The following is a 17,246-nucleotide window of genomic DNA, read 5'->3' as shown; positions in this document are numbered from 1 at the left end:
CAATAGTCGCCACCCTCACGGGCTAATACCAGGCATGCACGCTGGAGCTCAGACGCCTATGCAGGCACTCAGACAGACACATTTTTAAAACTTTCAGATTTTAGAGCCTTCCAATTTATATTTTTGGATTGTGGCTATAGAACCAACAATACGATATGCAAAGACAATGTATGACTGACTTACATTAAATGTCCCTTGCTGGGTACTACAAAAATAAATAAAAAGGGATTCAGGAAGGGACTATGGTGAGGTAGATTCCAGAGAGGCAAAGGAATTCCAACATGCCACAGCAAACATAGCAAAGCTACTGGTAGGGGAGAGCCCTTCTGCCTGCTGTTAATTCAATGCAGCCATCTTTAGCTATTTCATTGCTGATTAGTGAAGCAGCATAATTCTGCTTAATCTATCCTAAAATTTCTATTCACATTTTAACATCTCTGATAGTGTCTAACCATCTTTAGTTGGCATTTCTTCCTAATGGTACATTAAAATGGCAGATCTTATAATCCACAAACTAAAGAGAAATATAAAAATATGGTATGTGTAAGAAATATTTTCACCTTGTTCTCAAACACTGAAATCTTTAGCAGTCAAGAGTGTTAAACAATTCTTATCAGCTTCTTTGTAGAGTAAACAAAGAGGCATGCAGATTAAACCAAAATGAGACAGGATTTCAGCCCTAGAGCATGCCCTTAGAGGTTTACACTGGGTTTGATACCAGGGTAAGTCGTGGGCATTCCTGGGTAGCATCTAAAGGAATGCAGGTGCGAGGCCACTCGAGAAGGGTCTGGGTTGGGTGGAAGATTCCCACAGATGGGGAAGTTGCTAAGCAACCTGGAAACAAACCAGCCCATTGTTTTCTAGATTTTTTTTTCCTACAAGCTCTTTTATGTTCAACAGCCTCTCTCTCTCTTGTTTTTTGCTGTGTGTATCTGGGTGCATGTATGTGCACAGTTTGGAGGTCAGAGGTCACTTCGAGTGCCACCCACCTTATTTTTTGAGGCAGGGTCTTTCGGTGACCTAATGCTTTCCAAGAAGCTAGGCCGCATGGCTACCAAGTGCCTGGGAACTGCCTGCCTTTGCTATTCTGGAGCTGGGGCTACTGGCACGCCTGGCTCTTTAAAATGGCTTTTGGGATCCAAGTCAGGTCTCTCTGGTTGTATGGCAAGTAGTTTAGTATATGAGCTGTCTCCCCAGCCTTCTCTGCATTTTTTTAAATAGGAAAAAGTCACCCAAGTGAAGAGGAAGGAGTGAAACCCCCATTCTGATCCACAAAAGGAGGATGACAAAAGGGCTCAAGGACACCAATAAACATGTGTCCTATGACTATGTAAACATGAGCAGGAGGAAGGACGATCAGCATTCCTGACAGAACACTGAACCATTCAAACGAATATGAGAGATTCTGTCAGAGCTCAGGCTCTCCACGGAGGGTTTCTCCAGACCAAATGACTATGTAGTGAGTTTAATGGAGCAAAAGTACGCAAACATGACAAGAGTTAGTGGAGAGCTTTTTCTAGCCCTTCTGGCACGAAGGTAAAAACAGCAGAAACAGTTTTGCTGTGCGGTTACTGAGGTCTGTCTGTAACCTAAATGCTGTTTCTGCTTTCTTCCCTTCAGTAGCTATGACAATGAACGAACAGCCTCTTTACAGTCAGAGGCTCTGAGAACGTGGAGTTGATTCAGAAATTACATCAGCTTTTATTTGTAGAGCTTTCACTTTGAGGAAACTTACACATGCAGCAAAAAGGCAGTCTGAGTCCACCCCTCAAGTTGTTTGCCCCAGGACCTTAGTTCCTTCGAACCAATATGAATTCGCTGCACCTGTTATGCAATGAGGCCAACAGCACCACGTGTCCGATGCAATACTCACTCACCTTGCAGGGACACAGAGTCCACAGAGTCCATCTGACGACTACCCTCCCAAGAACATTAATTGATATAATCCACAGCTCCCTTACCTGCTGTACAGAATTCTATAATCTCACTCCATTCCGACACGACGTAATCACCATCGACTTGTTTTGAGGCCGTCTGCACCGCTACTGTATACTCAGTCCTTGGGCTCAAAAACCAGTGTCCACGAACAGTCATTGGCAAGGGAACAGCTTTGGCCACCAGTTTTGTTGGAACATCCTAGGAAGAAAGAAAAGGAAGGAAGAAGAGGGGGATAAAGGGGGAAACAAATAGGGCAGGAAGAGATAGGGAGACGGAAGGCTATTAAAGCGGGACTTTCATAAACTGTGAACGACAGAGAGGGACCTAAACTGGCTAAGAGCAGGGCTCCTGTGTAAGAACTCCCAACAATTATCATATTTAAGTTTTATTCTGTGTATGCAGAAATTAAAATGGGAAGACCAAGAGATAGGCTTAACGTCCTACAGTTCAAAACCAGGAAAGAACTCGTATTCCAGTCGCCTTTGTTTATGATATACAGTTTCCCTTTGTGCCTGCTAACTTCCTCAAAGCAGATTAAAAAAAAGACATAAAAGAAGCAAGATTTATTGATTTAACGCCTATTAAATTAAAAATATATATGCTTGATTTTTATGGCTTGATTTTGCTAGAGAGGCTCATTGCTAAATATTTTATATGTAAAGGAGAGAATGCTTTTAAAGTAAGTATTACGAGAGACAGATCCATTTCACATGTAGATTAGGGAACTTGCCTACAAGTGTGGTGTCTATGTGTCTGAGAAAAGGTTAGGTCTTTTTTAAACAACGATGAATAAGCTAACCTGCGGGCTGAACACGCACTGCATTTCCAAGGCTATGGAATGGGTGCAGTGGAGCCAAGCCTTAAGTGATCATCGTTTAATGGCAGGCATATCAAAGACGCTTCGAGAAGGCAAATGCCAGCAAAGAGAATACCCAGGATGAGAACTGAAATTTGATAATAATGCCTGACATTCTTTCGTGCTCTTGCTTTCACACTTTTCTGCACTATGTAAAAGCCTCCCTTACATTTAGTTTGTGTATGCAACCATACAGTAAAAGGCAACGACTTTGGGAAACGAAGATGCATAGAATCTTCCCAAGGTAAAATTGAGTCTTTCCTGAAGACCGGGGTTTTTGTCTGTTTCCATGATCAGAAAAAGCAATGAAGCAGAGGAGAAACACTGGGCCTAGGAAAGGGTTCTTGCTGAGGGCCACATCTGGAGGAAGAGCTCCATGTATCACAAAGGGTAAACAACGGCAGACACAGCAGGAACATTTACCACATGTGAAGCTTAGTAAACAACCTCCCCACTTTAAAACAAAATGGACTCTTTAGGGCATATTTTCAGGCCACAAGTGATTATACAATTCCACAAAGTTTCTAAGCCAATCAGTTTGACTCAGGGAAGGATGTGTGTGCTTCCGTAGAAAACTATAGAGCTTGTCTGCTTCTGCTTCTGCAGAAGGATTTTTACGGCTTCGTAAACACTTCAGCTATTCTCCACACTGGATTGCGAGCTGCGGGCAGCCTTCCTTTCTGTCCACACTCCACTGCCCTCTCCAAGCCAGTTTCAACTTCACCCGCATAGCTTTTAATATAAGTGACTCATAAGTGGATTATCTCTCGAACTATCCTCACAGCACTAGATCAGTGTCCTCTAATGAGCTTACTGCTGATTTTCATCTTTGCACATAGTCATGATTTACCCTTTAACATGGCATTTCATTTTCCTCGAGAACTCATTATGGGGAGAATGTTTTAAATGACATAGACTTCTGATTCTTCTTCACGGAAACTACTCTTTCTTTTTTTTTTTTTTTTTTTGGTTCTTTTTTTCGGTGCTGGGGACCGAACCCAGGGCCTTGTGCTTCCTAGGTAAGCGCTCTACCACTGAGCTAAATCCCCAACCTCTACTCTTTCTTTTAAAATGTCTTCCGGATGAAATGGCCTAAGTCTGCCCAGGTTTACCTTGTGTTTAAACTTGTTAGAGTTCTTGTTCTCTTTCTTGTTGAGGTCAATGAAGTAGTGTGTGATGCGGTCCTTCGACTTGGAGTCCATGTCCCATGAGATCTTGAAGGAGTCACATGTGATGTTATTTATTTTGATGTTGTGTGGGACGGGGAGCTCTTCCATCTCTGCTATGCCACTGTCTTGTGATTTGTTACCTGCCAGAAAACAGTGCATGGAAAATTAGTTGCTGATGAATGGGTTTTTCCAGTTTTCGAAATCTTTCTTTCTTTTCCTTTCTTTCTTTCTTTCTTTCTTTCTTTCTTTCTTTCTTTCTTTCTTTCTCTTTCTTTCCTTCCTTCCTTCCTTCTTTCTTTCTTTCCTTCTTTCTTTCTTCCTTTCTTTCTATCCATCCATCCTATCTATCTATCCATCCATCCTATCTATCTATCTATCTATCTATCTATCTATCTATCTATCCATTCTATCTATCTATCCATCCTATCTATCTATCCATCCTATCTATCTATCTATCTATCTATCTATCTATCTATCTATCTATCCATCTATCTATCTATCCATTCTATCTATCTATCTATCTATCTATCCATCCATCCATCCATCCATCCTATCTATCTATCTATCTATCTATCTATCTATCTATCTATCTATCTATCTATCTATCTATCCATCCATCCTATCTATCTATCTATCTATCTATCTATCTATCTATCTATCTATCCATCCATCCATCTATCTAATCTGAAGTCAATTACCTAAGTACTAAGTACTAAATCTAAAATTCCATTTTGCTCATGAAGTCATTCAAATGCTAATAAAAGATATTTCTGACGCCATAGTGGTTAAAAAAAGATGGTTCAATCCTATGATTGCCCTATTTCCATTTCCCAAATTTTGAATTATAGAAACACTTTGATGATCCATCTTGGCTATAAAACATCAGCTTTGCCTGGCTAGGTTCTCTCTGAAAAGCCTCAAAAGATCATTTTTCCTGTCTGACCAGTCAACATGAGCCTAAGCTACACAGGTCAGACCCAGATGGTGCCACGGAAATTCTGATAAGGAAGTGGCCCAGTCAAAGGAAGGAGATGCTTCTGTAAAGTGAGAGGTAGCAGTGGGCGGCGACAGAGACTTGCTCCTCCTATTCTACTCTGGACACACTGTATAGAACAACGGTGTACAAAGGCGCTGCTGTACGTTCAAATAACACCATCGTCTACTCACTTACTCTGCCAAGGGTGTCTGTGGCAATCATTTCTCTATGATGCCTTGATGAATTGAATTTTGAGTGCTGAAATAATAAGAACGCTAAAGACAAAAGCTGCGAGCCATGCCGACTGATCTCGTTAGAACTTCGAGGGATCATCCCTACACTTTCACTGAAGAAAGCATTACCACCTTTCTAGCAGCACAACAGAACAGCTGAAGGACAAAAGGGAGAAAACATAGACGTATTTGCCATTTACACTTTGGCCATTTATCTTACTCAGCTAAATGTGATGAATAATTGATACATACCCTCACGAAAAGCTTTTTTTATTGTTGTTAAAATGTGAGAAAAATGAATTAAAATGTGGAGTTCTGTGATTAAATCCTATTTTCCCCCTAAGGACATTACAAAGCTTTTATTGTGTCAAAAATCTCTGTTTCAAAGCTATTCCTCATAGCCCCAGTTCTAGACAGACTAACCTCCTGTATGCAGTTTTCTTACTTGCTTAGGAAAAGTTAAGAATTAGGCAACTTTCTCCCTCCTCATACGTCATGATCACTTTCTGAGATTCTGAGCTAAGTGATAGAAAAAGAGAGATTTTGCCTATAAAACCTGACAGAACGAGAGTGGTTACTCCATCATGCAGTAACCACCCAGTCACTCTTGGCTCTCTGTCAAGTGTGCGTCCCCAGTCAGCTCTCCGTCCTCAGTAAGACGGGACTTTGAGAGGAATTCCGAGGGCTGGAGTGATGGCACTGTGGTTAAGAGTACACGCCGCTCTTGCAGAGAGCCTAGCATGCACATCTGCACTCCACAACCATCCGCACTCCAATTCCAGGGGACCTGCTTCCAGCCTCCATAAGCACCAGGCATTCATGCAAACAATGCATTATATGCACAAAATACAATGCTGGCCATAACGCTTTAATGTTAGATGATTCTAACATGCATTGCTACTGTGCTAATTAGAAACTGTCCACAGAGCAAATATGTAGTTTCATACATTTTGTCCGTCCAAACATGAATCCTACTTTAAAACAATATTTCACAAGCAGTTCCTAACAGCAGCATTTACTGATGTGCAGGATAAAAACATTGGCAGAGTATGCCTAGGAATATTTGCATATGGCTTACTCGCTGAGCTTAAAGTGCCTTATATATTTGTGCATCGCTGCCCAAATCAAGCACAGATCATTTATTTAGCCCCTGGGGTGGGGAAACCCACTCAAATTATCATCCTGTCCTTACCCACATACACCCATGCTCCATTCCCGCAGCACTGGAGAATCAGGACTCTACCACATGTTTTTGTAGATGATCTGTTCTGTACAACACGGTCCTCCATGATCGCCTTCTTTCAAGCAACACCATGCTTGCCTATGTTGCACTGTGCTACCCCCCTTCATTTATGCCTTGAGCAGACACTGATGCTGTACACAGCCATGTATGAGTTTTGGTGCACACACACATTGAATTCTGTTGTGTGTATCCCTGGGAGTGGGATTAGAAGATCAGAGACTAACTCTCACTTGTTGAGGAACCAGAAGACTATTTTTTCCAAAGAAGTGACACCATTTCACAGCCTCTCCAGCAGTGCATGTGGACTCTTACCAAAGCCTTTACAGTCTCATTTTTCCTAGTTAGCCTTCGCACCTTCTGCGGAGTTAGATTACAGCCTGTGTACCTTTGGAAGGGTGCAACAACCAGGGACCATCTTAAAGAAGAAAGACGCTCTAACAGACCTTGAACCTGGCCCCTTGATTGTACACTCTATCCCCTTACACTATGAGCAATGCATTTCTATCATACAAAATACTCAGCTTCAGGAACTTGGTTAGAGCAGCAGAAGTGGATTAAGACCATCTGTTACTATCACTGTTTATTTCCTTACTCAACTTGCCTTCCACGTACCCAAGGCAGGGCCCGAAACTTCTTCGTGGCAAGCTCCCAACTAACTACCTAATCAAGTGTTTTCCTGCTTCTATCAACAAGGTCTATGTCCTACATTTCCATGGAAGTACTGAAATCAATCACTTCTCTAAGAGCTGTGTTCAGAGGTTGGCAGGCAGAGATGAAAAACCCAAGTTGTAGTTTTGATTAGCTCTGTTAAATGGTCCTGTTTCTAGGGCCTCTGAACGGTTAGGAGAGCCAGAAACCCATGCATATGATCAGTAATATCTACATACATGTAATCACACATGACAACATCAGTGTGTATCCTCACATGCCAATTCTTAGCCAACAGCACACAACAATACTCCTTCGAACCTCTATCATGTCAACTGCCAGAAAATTGCTTTAATTATTCATAATGTGTTTATTTGTTCACCATAGAATACATACAAGGAACTTCTGAACTGCAGTTCGTTTCATTAAAGGAAAAGCAAATGTACCGCTACTTCAACACTGATAATAGTTTTTATCTGTAGTCAAAGCTAAATAGTCAAAATATTACTTTGTAAATCTGAACCAAGCTAACTCAATAAAACATATTAGGAAATCACATGCATGCTTAAGGACAGCTCTACACTGAATCAGTGTGTGTCATGCTAAGGAACAGGGCTGGTCGTGTACCTCGGCTTTCGGTATGCTTGGATATTTAAAACTGCATTAAAAATAAAGTATACTAGCAAAATTTCCATTTCTTTAAAAAATGATTAAACTTAGTTTTTCTTTGCTTTTTGTTGAAGACACACTATGGTTTCGGATGACTCTGTGAGGAGCAATCCTCAGGGGAGGTCCCACCTTTATGTTCCTGGGTAAAGCTAAGCCCCTGGGGAGAGCGGGTATCACATTTGAAATGAGACGCTCAAATCTGCCTTACAAAGGCCGGAAATACTGCATGGAAAATTTACTACTGATCGACAGGAAGAAGGCAAGGCATACGTCACACATGGGAAAGATCCAGACATCAAGGCAACTCAATTCTCAGTCCTTTCTCTTCCCCCTTCCTATTGCCAAGTGCCTTTTCCTCTCCTAGTAGAAATGGCTCTGTCCCATCAACGTACACACTGCAGGTCTACTTACGATAAGACTAGGTCTGTCTTGATAAAGTATTTAATAAATAAGGACTCTTCACTCACATCTTGGTGGTGAATACTAGTGTATTTATAAGTAAGTCTATTTCATCAAATGGTATGTTTGCAGCTGGATTTAGCCATTTCCGCTCCTCTCCCCCAAATCCCTGAGAGGAGTCTCCATGCTACAGGTCCACCCCGTTAGCCATGAACCAATCACATTCTCAATCTGGGTTCTGCCGTTATTTTGTTTAGTTTTTAGCAAAACTAAGCACCCGTGCACATATTTTCTTTTCCTTGTCCAGTATCCATCTAACCAATGCTCTTTAAAGTATTTGAAGTATGCAAGGTTGGCTCATGTTTTGAAAGTGCCTTGAAATTTAAGTGTGTATTTGTCCTGTCTACTACTTGGACATTTGTCTTCTTTTCAGCGAGCATTTTTTACTAGTTTTGAAAAAATGGGCTCTGAACATTGTTGCACTGATGAGGCTTAGTTCTCTCTCTCTTTTTCATTTTTGCCTTTATCTTTACTGTTTCCCATCTGCCTTCTATTTTTGCAATCCAATAGTCCCGTCTCAGGATGAACACTGAATTCATTTTCTTTGCTTCCGCTGTCTCCCTCTTCTGTTCCTGAGCTGTGTATACTGATTATCTCTCCTTGGCCAGTACTTTACGGATACCCTGTACGTTTTGATGAATGGTCTTTTCACTGTATTTTCAGAGAAATTCTATAATTTTTTCTTCCTTTTACACCCACGCATGACTAACAGAAGTTGCTGCTTTCTCCCAAAGGTGAAAGCATATTTTTCAATCTTAATCTCTAGTTCTGTTTCCTGCGTGTGACTGGTGCTGTGTGTGATGCCTTAGTCGGCGCTGTCTATTTCTGTGACTGGTGCCCAAGAGCTCGTTCTCTGTTAGGGAGGCACACTTCTCTATTAGTTATGAGTTGGGCTTTTAACATTTATAACTGTCCTTTGTCCTTCCAGCTTGGATTATTATCTAGTTGACAGGAGAGCAACACCTACTCTCTTATTTCTTATCTTTCTGTGCATTTTTTCTGCCATTTATTTTTAGACTGCTAAAAGACTGTTTTAATGATCTGTCTACCACATTCTCAGAGCCGGAAGTGATTTGGGAGTTCCTAGGTGAGCCGGGCACACTCAGCACCGGGGGATTCAGTTTACTCACTTGTGCACATATCTGTCACGGACTTTGTGTGTGCATGCTGTAGTGTATCTTCTGCTGTTTTGTGTTTCTTCCTGTTTGCTCATTTGCTTGCTTGCTTTACATTTCTTTGAATATTTAGGGAATAGTACATTTGTTTACTCCTGGTTACCACCGTGTTTGTTCTCAAAATGGGCTTAATCTCCTTTTTTTTCCTTAGCCCTGTGTCAAGCCTTTCTGTTAAGAATGGCAACTGTTGCTCTCACACACTGTCTGTAACCATCAAGAATCTTGATTTGCATTCATTTTATATTTTCAGTTATGTAATTCCTACCTTGCCAGAATATACACACACACACACACACACACACACACACACACACACACACACACGCAATCTATGTATCTGTCTATGTATGTATCTATGCATCTATGTATCTATGTATCTATCTATGCATCTATGTATCTATGTATCTATCTATGTATCTATGTATCTATCTATGTATCTATGTATCTATCTATGCATCTATGTATCTATGTATCTATCTATGTATCTATGTATCTATCTATGTATCTATGTATCTATGTATCTATCTATCTATCTATCTATCTATCTATCTATCTATCTATCTATCTATCTATCTATCCATCCTTTTTAACTCTATTTTACCTTTTATAAAAAAAAAGCAGGCAGCGGCAAGAGAAAACACGTCGTTCTGTAAGAGACAGGCAATGAGTTTCAGGACTGATGGAAAAGTAGAGGTGAAGCAGGACAAAGTTCAAGGCAGAGGCTAAGGGGACACATGCGCAGACCTCACAAACAAGGCAAAGGACAATGTGGCCTTTAACATTTCACTTTCAGTTGGGTATTTGTTTTGATACTTCTATCAATCATCACAGATTACGTAGTTCCGTTATGCTAATGCCTAAGCTATTTTCCTGTGCCGACTGCTGAATCTCACTTGCAGAAGGGCCCGATATTACTTACAGAATGGTTAAACGCGTGCCTACAGGTCACACGGTCTTAGAGATGTGTGACCTCGAGCAAGTGTAAAAAGAGGTAATAAACCACATATGAAAAACTAAGTTCTGGGCCTGAATTAGACAATCAATGTTAGCTTACACGCACACAAAAGGAAATGATTAAAACTACTCTCTCCCTTGGTCTAATTAATATATAACTCTGCTGTCAATACCCCTGGTAATCTTCAATGATTTATTTCTTTGGAAATTCTATTTTGTTGACATTTATTAGTGGCAATATATCTATATCTATATCTATCTATATCTATCTATCTATCTATCTATCTATCTATCTATCTATCTATCTATCTATTCTAGTAAGTCCATGTTAAAAGAGACTTCAATTCCTTAGTTTTTGATGTAATATTTATGTGTGGATTTAAAAATAATTTCATGCTTCTCTCTCAAATACACCCCCCCCTTTTATTTTCTGCTAAGGGAATCCCACTGCAGAGCATTGTCTTTAAGATTCCGTTTTGGCTCAGAGTTGATGGTGCTGCTTGGTAATACAGAAGAAGGAAGGCTTGAGCTTCATTTGCATATGATGTCATATTTTATTGTTCCTTTCTATACACTCAACATTTAGGCCATTCTTCACAAAACAGTTTTCTTTTTATCTAGGCTTGCAATGCCTCTCATTATTTTTGCTTCTAACACCCAAATAAGTAATTTTTTTTGAGGAGCATGTACACAGTAGTTACAAATTTTATCCCCATTTTCATTCTTAAAACCATAAATCATAAAAACCCAGCACTGGGTCTTAGCCACTATTCCTGTTGGATTAGGATGACCAAGAAGCAGCATTGGAAAGAAGTTGAGTGTAGTTAGTATGTTCTACTCCTTGGTTTTAGAGTGTTAAGCTTTTATAAACCACCCACCCCCCCAAAAAAACCAAAAACCAAAGACAAAAACAAAACCCTGTTTCTCCTGAAGGGCTGATCCTTCACATACAACCCTGGATTTTCCAGTTCATAGAAGTTAACATAAATTTCTGGTTTCATTAAACATGAAGTGGTACAAAATTACTACTTCACAGTCCTCCTCATAACCTCATTTCTAAAAGCAGTATCTGGTGTCAGGGTCTAAGTTACATTATCTAATGAGTTTTAAAGCAGATGTGGGTCAATGTCCCTAAAGACAAACTGAGGAATAGTAAACATGCAACAAGTGAAAATACATGCATGCACCCACTTGCACACAAATTGGGATAACTAATAATATATGTATATATGGGCAAAAGGAATAAGATTTTTGTTAACTTCCCTTATAAAAGCAAAACCACAAACAACAGAAGATCCCATTATTAAGTATGTTTTTAAGATGAAGTGATTTCCTTTCACTTGGTGCCATAGCTAAAAAGTATTAAAAACCATCCAGTGTGTAGACCCGGAAAGCCTCCGACCGATGCTAACATCAAACAGGAACCGTTTTTCCAAAGTTCAGCAGCTCTTTGTAATAAAAGGGATCATTTGATATGATTATAAAAAAGCACAGCTGGTGATTCTATCTAAGGCTCTCCCACTATCTAGGCAAACTAACTAAGATACAAATAAAGTCCCAGTTGACCACTATAGATAAGATTAGATAGCATCAGACCAGAACTTTTAATGATGGAAAAATCTATTAGCACTTACACTAGCAAGACAGTATTTTAAATCCTTAGCATATATTTTCTTTCTTTCTTTCTTTCTTTCTTTCTTTCTTTCTTTCTTTCTTTCTTTCTTTCTTTCTTCCTTCCTTCCTTTCTTTCTTTTTTCCTTCCTTCCTTCCTTCCTTCCTTCCTTCCTTCCTTCCTTTTTCAGTGTGTATCTGTGGAAGTGTATGTCACACATGATCATGTACCCGCCAAGGCCAGATAAGGCCATTAATCTCCTAGAGTTGAATTATATGTAGTCATAAACTACCTGTTGTGAGTGTTGGGAAAAGAAGTCAGGTCCTCTGTAAGAATAGCAAGTGCTCTTAACCACTGAGCCATCTCTCCAGCCCTGTCCTCAATTCTTGGGGAAGTTTATGACGAGTATCAGTATCATCTCCATTCTACCAAATGAGGGAATAGGGTACATCCAAAGATGCTTCATAACGTGTACGACGCCTAACAACTGGTAGGAAAGCCATGATTTCAAACCAAGTGCTGGGCCATTCAATTGCAGGCTTAGAACCATCAAAGCACCCCCAAGATGGTTTGCCCTACCTGCTCTAGAACTATTTGAATTCCGGGGAAAAATCCTATACAATTCACTCTCCTTACTATACCATTCACTCTCCTTAATCTATAGACTAGAAATGGTTTGCATGAGAATCTAACGTCACTTCTAGCTCTGATATATATGAATCATTAGTTACCATATTTTGTCAAGCTTCATTTTCTTGAACTTAAAAACAATTGTCTGTATGTCTGTGCATATATGTGGTGCCCACGGAGGCCAGAACAAAGTAACAGATCCCCTGGAATTGGAGTTTTAATGATTGTGGGCTGAGCGATGTGGGTGCTGGGAACTGAACCTGGGTCTCCTGGAAGAGCAGCCAGTGCTCATAACTGCTGAGCCTTCCCCTGAGTGTTCTTGGACTTTTAAAGTTTATTTGTTGGACGAATTTTCTACTGCCTCATGATTAAATATCCTTGTATTCGGTATTCTTTTGTCATTGTTTCCTTGCAAAAGTTCAGTTCATTGAGTATCAACCATATAGTCTTTCACTGGAATGCTATGTAGGCTTGGCTGAATCATCTCACACACTTTAAAACGTAGATTGCCCAACACTCCCAGTCTTCTTAATAATCCTATTTTGTTTATTTTTCATATGGTATGCTTGTGTGTTCATGTGTGTGTGTGTGTTTGTGCTCATGTGCTTGTGGAGGCCAGAAGTTGATGTCAAGTGTCTTCCTCACCATTTTCTACTTTACACACCGGGGCAGGGTCTCTCACTTGGCCCCAGAGCCTGTTGACTGGGCTAGTCTTATTCCAGCCTGTCCCAGGGGTCCTCTCCTCTGTCTCCTGAGGCTGACCTTACAGGCTGACCTCTGCACCTATCTGGTACTTATGTGTCTTCCTCTGAGATTCACAGTGACATTGGGTATTGGGAACCCAAACTCCAGTCCTCATCCTTGTGAAGTAAAAGTACTTTGCCCAACCTGCCATCCCCTCAGCTCTTTGCTGTTCTTGACTGTTCATTAAAACTGGTCATATGACCTGCGTGCCTCATAATTACCAGGACTCCAGAAAGCTTGTCCCTCAACTCCTCTGGCATTGACAGTACCTATCTACACACAGACAGGCCAGAGCCTTCAATTCTGTCCAACTCTCCAATACTGAATTGCTTTGGGAATCAGAGATTGAGGTCAGGTATCTCCGTTACCTTTAGTTCTATGATTGGGGATTACTTAGATTGTTTGTGTTCAAATGATTTACCTTAAAACTGAAGAGAAGTATTTTCACTACACCAGGACAGGTAAATTGACCAGGAAGCCAATGAAGTTTACATTTTTTAAGAGGCCCTCGTCTATTATTTCTTATATTCAAAATATTATACTGCTTTTCTCAAGGCACTCAAAATTGCAAAACCTTGATACTCCCTAAAATCTGGATCCATTGCTGCCTAGAATAATAGCATAAATATGCAATCCCAACACAGTAAGTGACCAGCGAGTTAACCAATAGTCCTTAGCCAAGGGATCTGGATGACACAGACTACTGGTATGTACACAAATGAGATTAATTTCAAGGAGACATAAGTTAATGCTAGAACTTTGTTGTTATTTATTTATTTATTTATTCATTCATTTATTTATTTTTTGGTTTGTCAGCTGCAAAGTAACAAAGACTGAACAGAATGTAAGTTTTCTCTTAGTTGAAAGTTGACATTGGCAACATACCTGGGTTCCTGGATATAAGGGACTAAGGGTTAAAAAGAACCAATTTTAAAATGAGGCAGGCATGATGCAATGCTATTATATTTATCCGGGAAAACCTGACTTATATTCCCTCTTTTTGACTTTCTCATTATGAATCATTATGGGTATATTTAAGAATATTTTTAATTAAATGATCTTAAAAGATAATTCATATACCCCATTTTGGGTATTGTTTTCCATATTTACCCTCCCATCTTGAGACAATTATATATAAAGTGTTTTTAAATGCAGTGTACAACAGCAGCATACTAACCACAGAGGCCAGAATGCACAGAAGCACCTGAGACCCTCCAAGGGGAGGAGCTTCTTCATGTAAGAACCACACTGTCTACTACAGAGAAAATGAAGATGGACATCTTTATACCCTAGAAAACAATTAAACTTGCACCTTAAAACATTTAAGTGCTGATATTGAAAAATTACTTAGTTATTTTATATTTTTCCAATTTTCGCCATGCAAGCTTATAAACAAGACAATCTACTGCACTCTGATGTGTTTTCCCTTAAAAAATGATGCTGTGCTCAGAGAGCTGTCATGAAGTTGATAAGCTTAACGGCATCTACCTCCCCCAACAGGAACAGATGGTTCATTTCCCCTATCATTTCAAATTCCCTTCATACTTGACGGTTAAAAGGTGTCTCGGTTTCAAAACAAATACCAGCGAGAATGTGTTTTTGAAGAAGGCGTCACAGCGTACTATCGCCTGCCAACTACAGGCTCCAGAAGGCAAAGGTAGTTCTTGCTTGGTCACTCTGTGCGTTATGTTTCTATTCACTATGACTAAACACCTAACATGCATCTCAGAGATGAAGGACGAGGACTTATTTTTGGCTCACGGTTTGAGGGGATACAGTCTAACATGCTGGGAAAGGCACGGCGGCGGGAGCATGAGGCATGGCTCCCACTCTGCCCACCCACAGTCAGAAAGCAGCCAGTGCTGGTGCTGATGCTGTTGGTGATGCTCAACGAGGCTTTCTCTTTTCTCCCTCCTATTCAGTCACAGGTTCCAGACCCTCGTGTGAGCCACCCGCATTTAGCACTAGCTTCCCCTCCTCAGCTAAACCTCTCTGAAGAAGTCCTCACAGATTGTCAATATAATATCCAAACACATCACTTTATAGCTATAACAGTAAATATATACATTTTTGAAGATAGTCTCACCCTCAGACTAGATAAAAAAAATCAAACCATTTATGCTGACAGAAAGTTGTGACTTATATTCAACAGATATGCACATTCGTTGGCTGTCCATCAGTACAAGAGGATTAGAGATGAGATTATGAGACACTGTGGTCCATGCTTTCAAAGTTGTGTATTACAGTCTAGAAACATGCACATGTGTCTATATGCAAAATTTAAACCCTTAGTGCTACACATTTTTCCCAGGTAAGTTATTTGATTCCCTTTATAATCCAATTTCTCAGGACATTTGCTTTTTTTTCTTTAAATCATACTAACTCTTAAGCTTGGTCAAATTGACTTCCAGTCTCTAGGACTCCAGCAAATATCCTCCTGTCTTGAGATGGCAGCGACAGCTCCCTCTCAGTCCTCCTCTGACTTCTCTGAGGGGTTTAGGATATGCCACTTCACGCATACTTGCACTGGAGGGAACGTCTGAGGTAGCCCACTTCTACCAGCATGAAAAATTCTGACACTCTTCCAAAGCAGGTCTCTAAGACCCATTCCTGAAGTTTCTTCCCTGTACCCAGAAGGGAAGAATGTCATTATCTCTGAAGACCCAGAGAAGACTCTAACAACCAGACCTCACCGTGGCTCACCTCTTTGTACAATCCTCTCAACAGTGATTTATTTCTTCATCACACAGAGCATAAAATACACACAGCTCTCTTTGATTTTTTTTTATGCCCTTGTTTCTAAAAGTCCTTTGTCACACTAAATACTTATTCAATATTGTGTATCTCTTGGTAGCCTCCTTGGCCGCATGGGTCTCGAGGCCCTGATTGTTTTAGAATTAGGTAAGTGACACACTAGAGTTTCTTCCTCTGGCACCTACTCCTTCCCACGCTTGAGAACTTTGTCACACCAAAGCTTCGTGTTTCTCAGGGGTCTGCTGACGACTCTTTCCTGATAAATGCTACCTTTCAGAGTGAACCACAAACCTTCCGCCATGATAGAACTGCAGTGTGCTACACTTCATGATGTGCTTCCAAGCCACCTCAAATCCAAAAGAACCCGAAGCATAGCACTCAATTGTTCTTCTTCAAACCCAGTATTCTGTCCTACAGCAAATGGCTCTATCTACTGAGCTGCACCATCCGTAAAATGTATACTTCAACAACTAAGCCAGTTAATAATCGTTCATTATTTTTCTACAATCTCATTTTTCTCTACATGAAGGCTGTGTTCTGTAACTTACAATGCTTTACTTTCAATGTTCTTAAAAAAAACTATTTCTTCTCAAAATTAATTAGTTTTCTAACATAAAAAATCATCTGCCGATTCGTTCATTCATTGGTATATAGGATCTCACTATGAGGCTTTATGTGGCTTGGGCTGGCCTGGGACTTGCCAGTGAGCCCACGATGGCCTTAACTTCAGCATCCTTTTACCTAAACCTAATGAGTCCTGAGATTACAAGTGTGTACAACCATGATTCAAAACTATCTTTTTAAAAAAAATTTTTTTTATATTTTTGTATGTGCATTTGTGTATCTGTGTGTGCACATGATTGCAGCTGCTCAGCAAAGCCAGAAGAGGGTGTTATGTCCCCCGTAGCTGAACTTACATGTAGTTAAGGCATGCCCAATGGAGGTGTTGTGATCCGAACTCGGGGCCTCTGAAGGAGCAGCAAGCACTTTTAACCTGTGAGCCACACTGCAGCCCTGCCCCCCAAACAATCTTTTGAAGAAGAGTTTTCTATAAGTATTCCCAAACTTGCAAAGATGACATTGGACTATTAAAGGAAATGCAAAAAAAATTGGTTTAAAAAATTAAAAAGAACAGTAAGAAATAGGGCTGGGGTAGGAGGCAGGGGCCAAATCCCATAGAGTTCCT

General features: G+C 40.3%; 1 protein-coding gene across 3 annotated transcripts in view; it reads right to left on the bottom strand.

Annotated features, from left to right (window-relative positions):
* Positions 1 to 17,246, bottom strand: part of Phyhipl (phytanoyl-CoA 2-hydroxylase interacting protein-like) — a 41,073-nt gene that overhangs the window by 8,253 nt on the left and 15,574 nt on the right. For all 3 annotated transcript variants that reach the window (NM_001398984.1, NM_001012076.2, XM_063279186.1), the window contains exons 2-3: positions 3,907 to 4,103; positions 1,962 to 2,136 (exon numbers count right to left, since the gene is read on the bottom strand). In NM_001398984.1, coding sequence (NP_001385913.1) covers positions 1,962 to 2,136; positions 3,907 to 4,103 — 372 coding nt within the window. The remainder of the gene's footprint in view (positions 1 to 1,961; positions 2,137 to 3,906; positions 4,104 to 17,246) is intronic.

The sequence above is a fragment of the Rattus norvegicus genome, chromosome 20 (assembly GCF_036323735.1).
Source record: "Rattus norvegicus strain BN/NHsdMcwi chromosome 20, GRCr8, whole genome shotgun sequence".
NCBI classification, from domain to species: Eukaryota; Metazoa; Chordata; class Mammalia; order Rodentia; family Muridae; genus Rattus; species Rattus norvegicus.
This window is presented reverse-complemented; position numbering and strand designations above follow the sequence as displayed.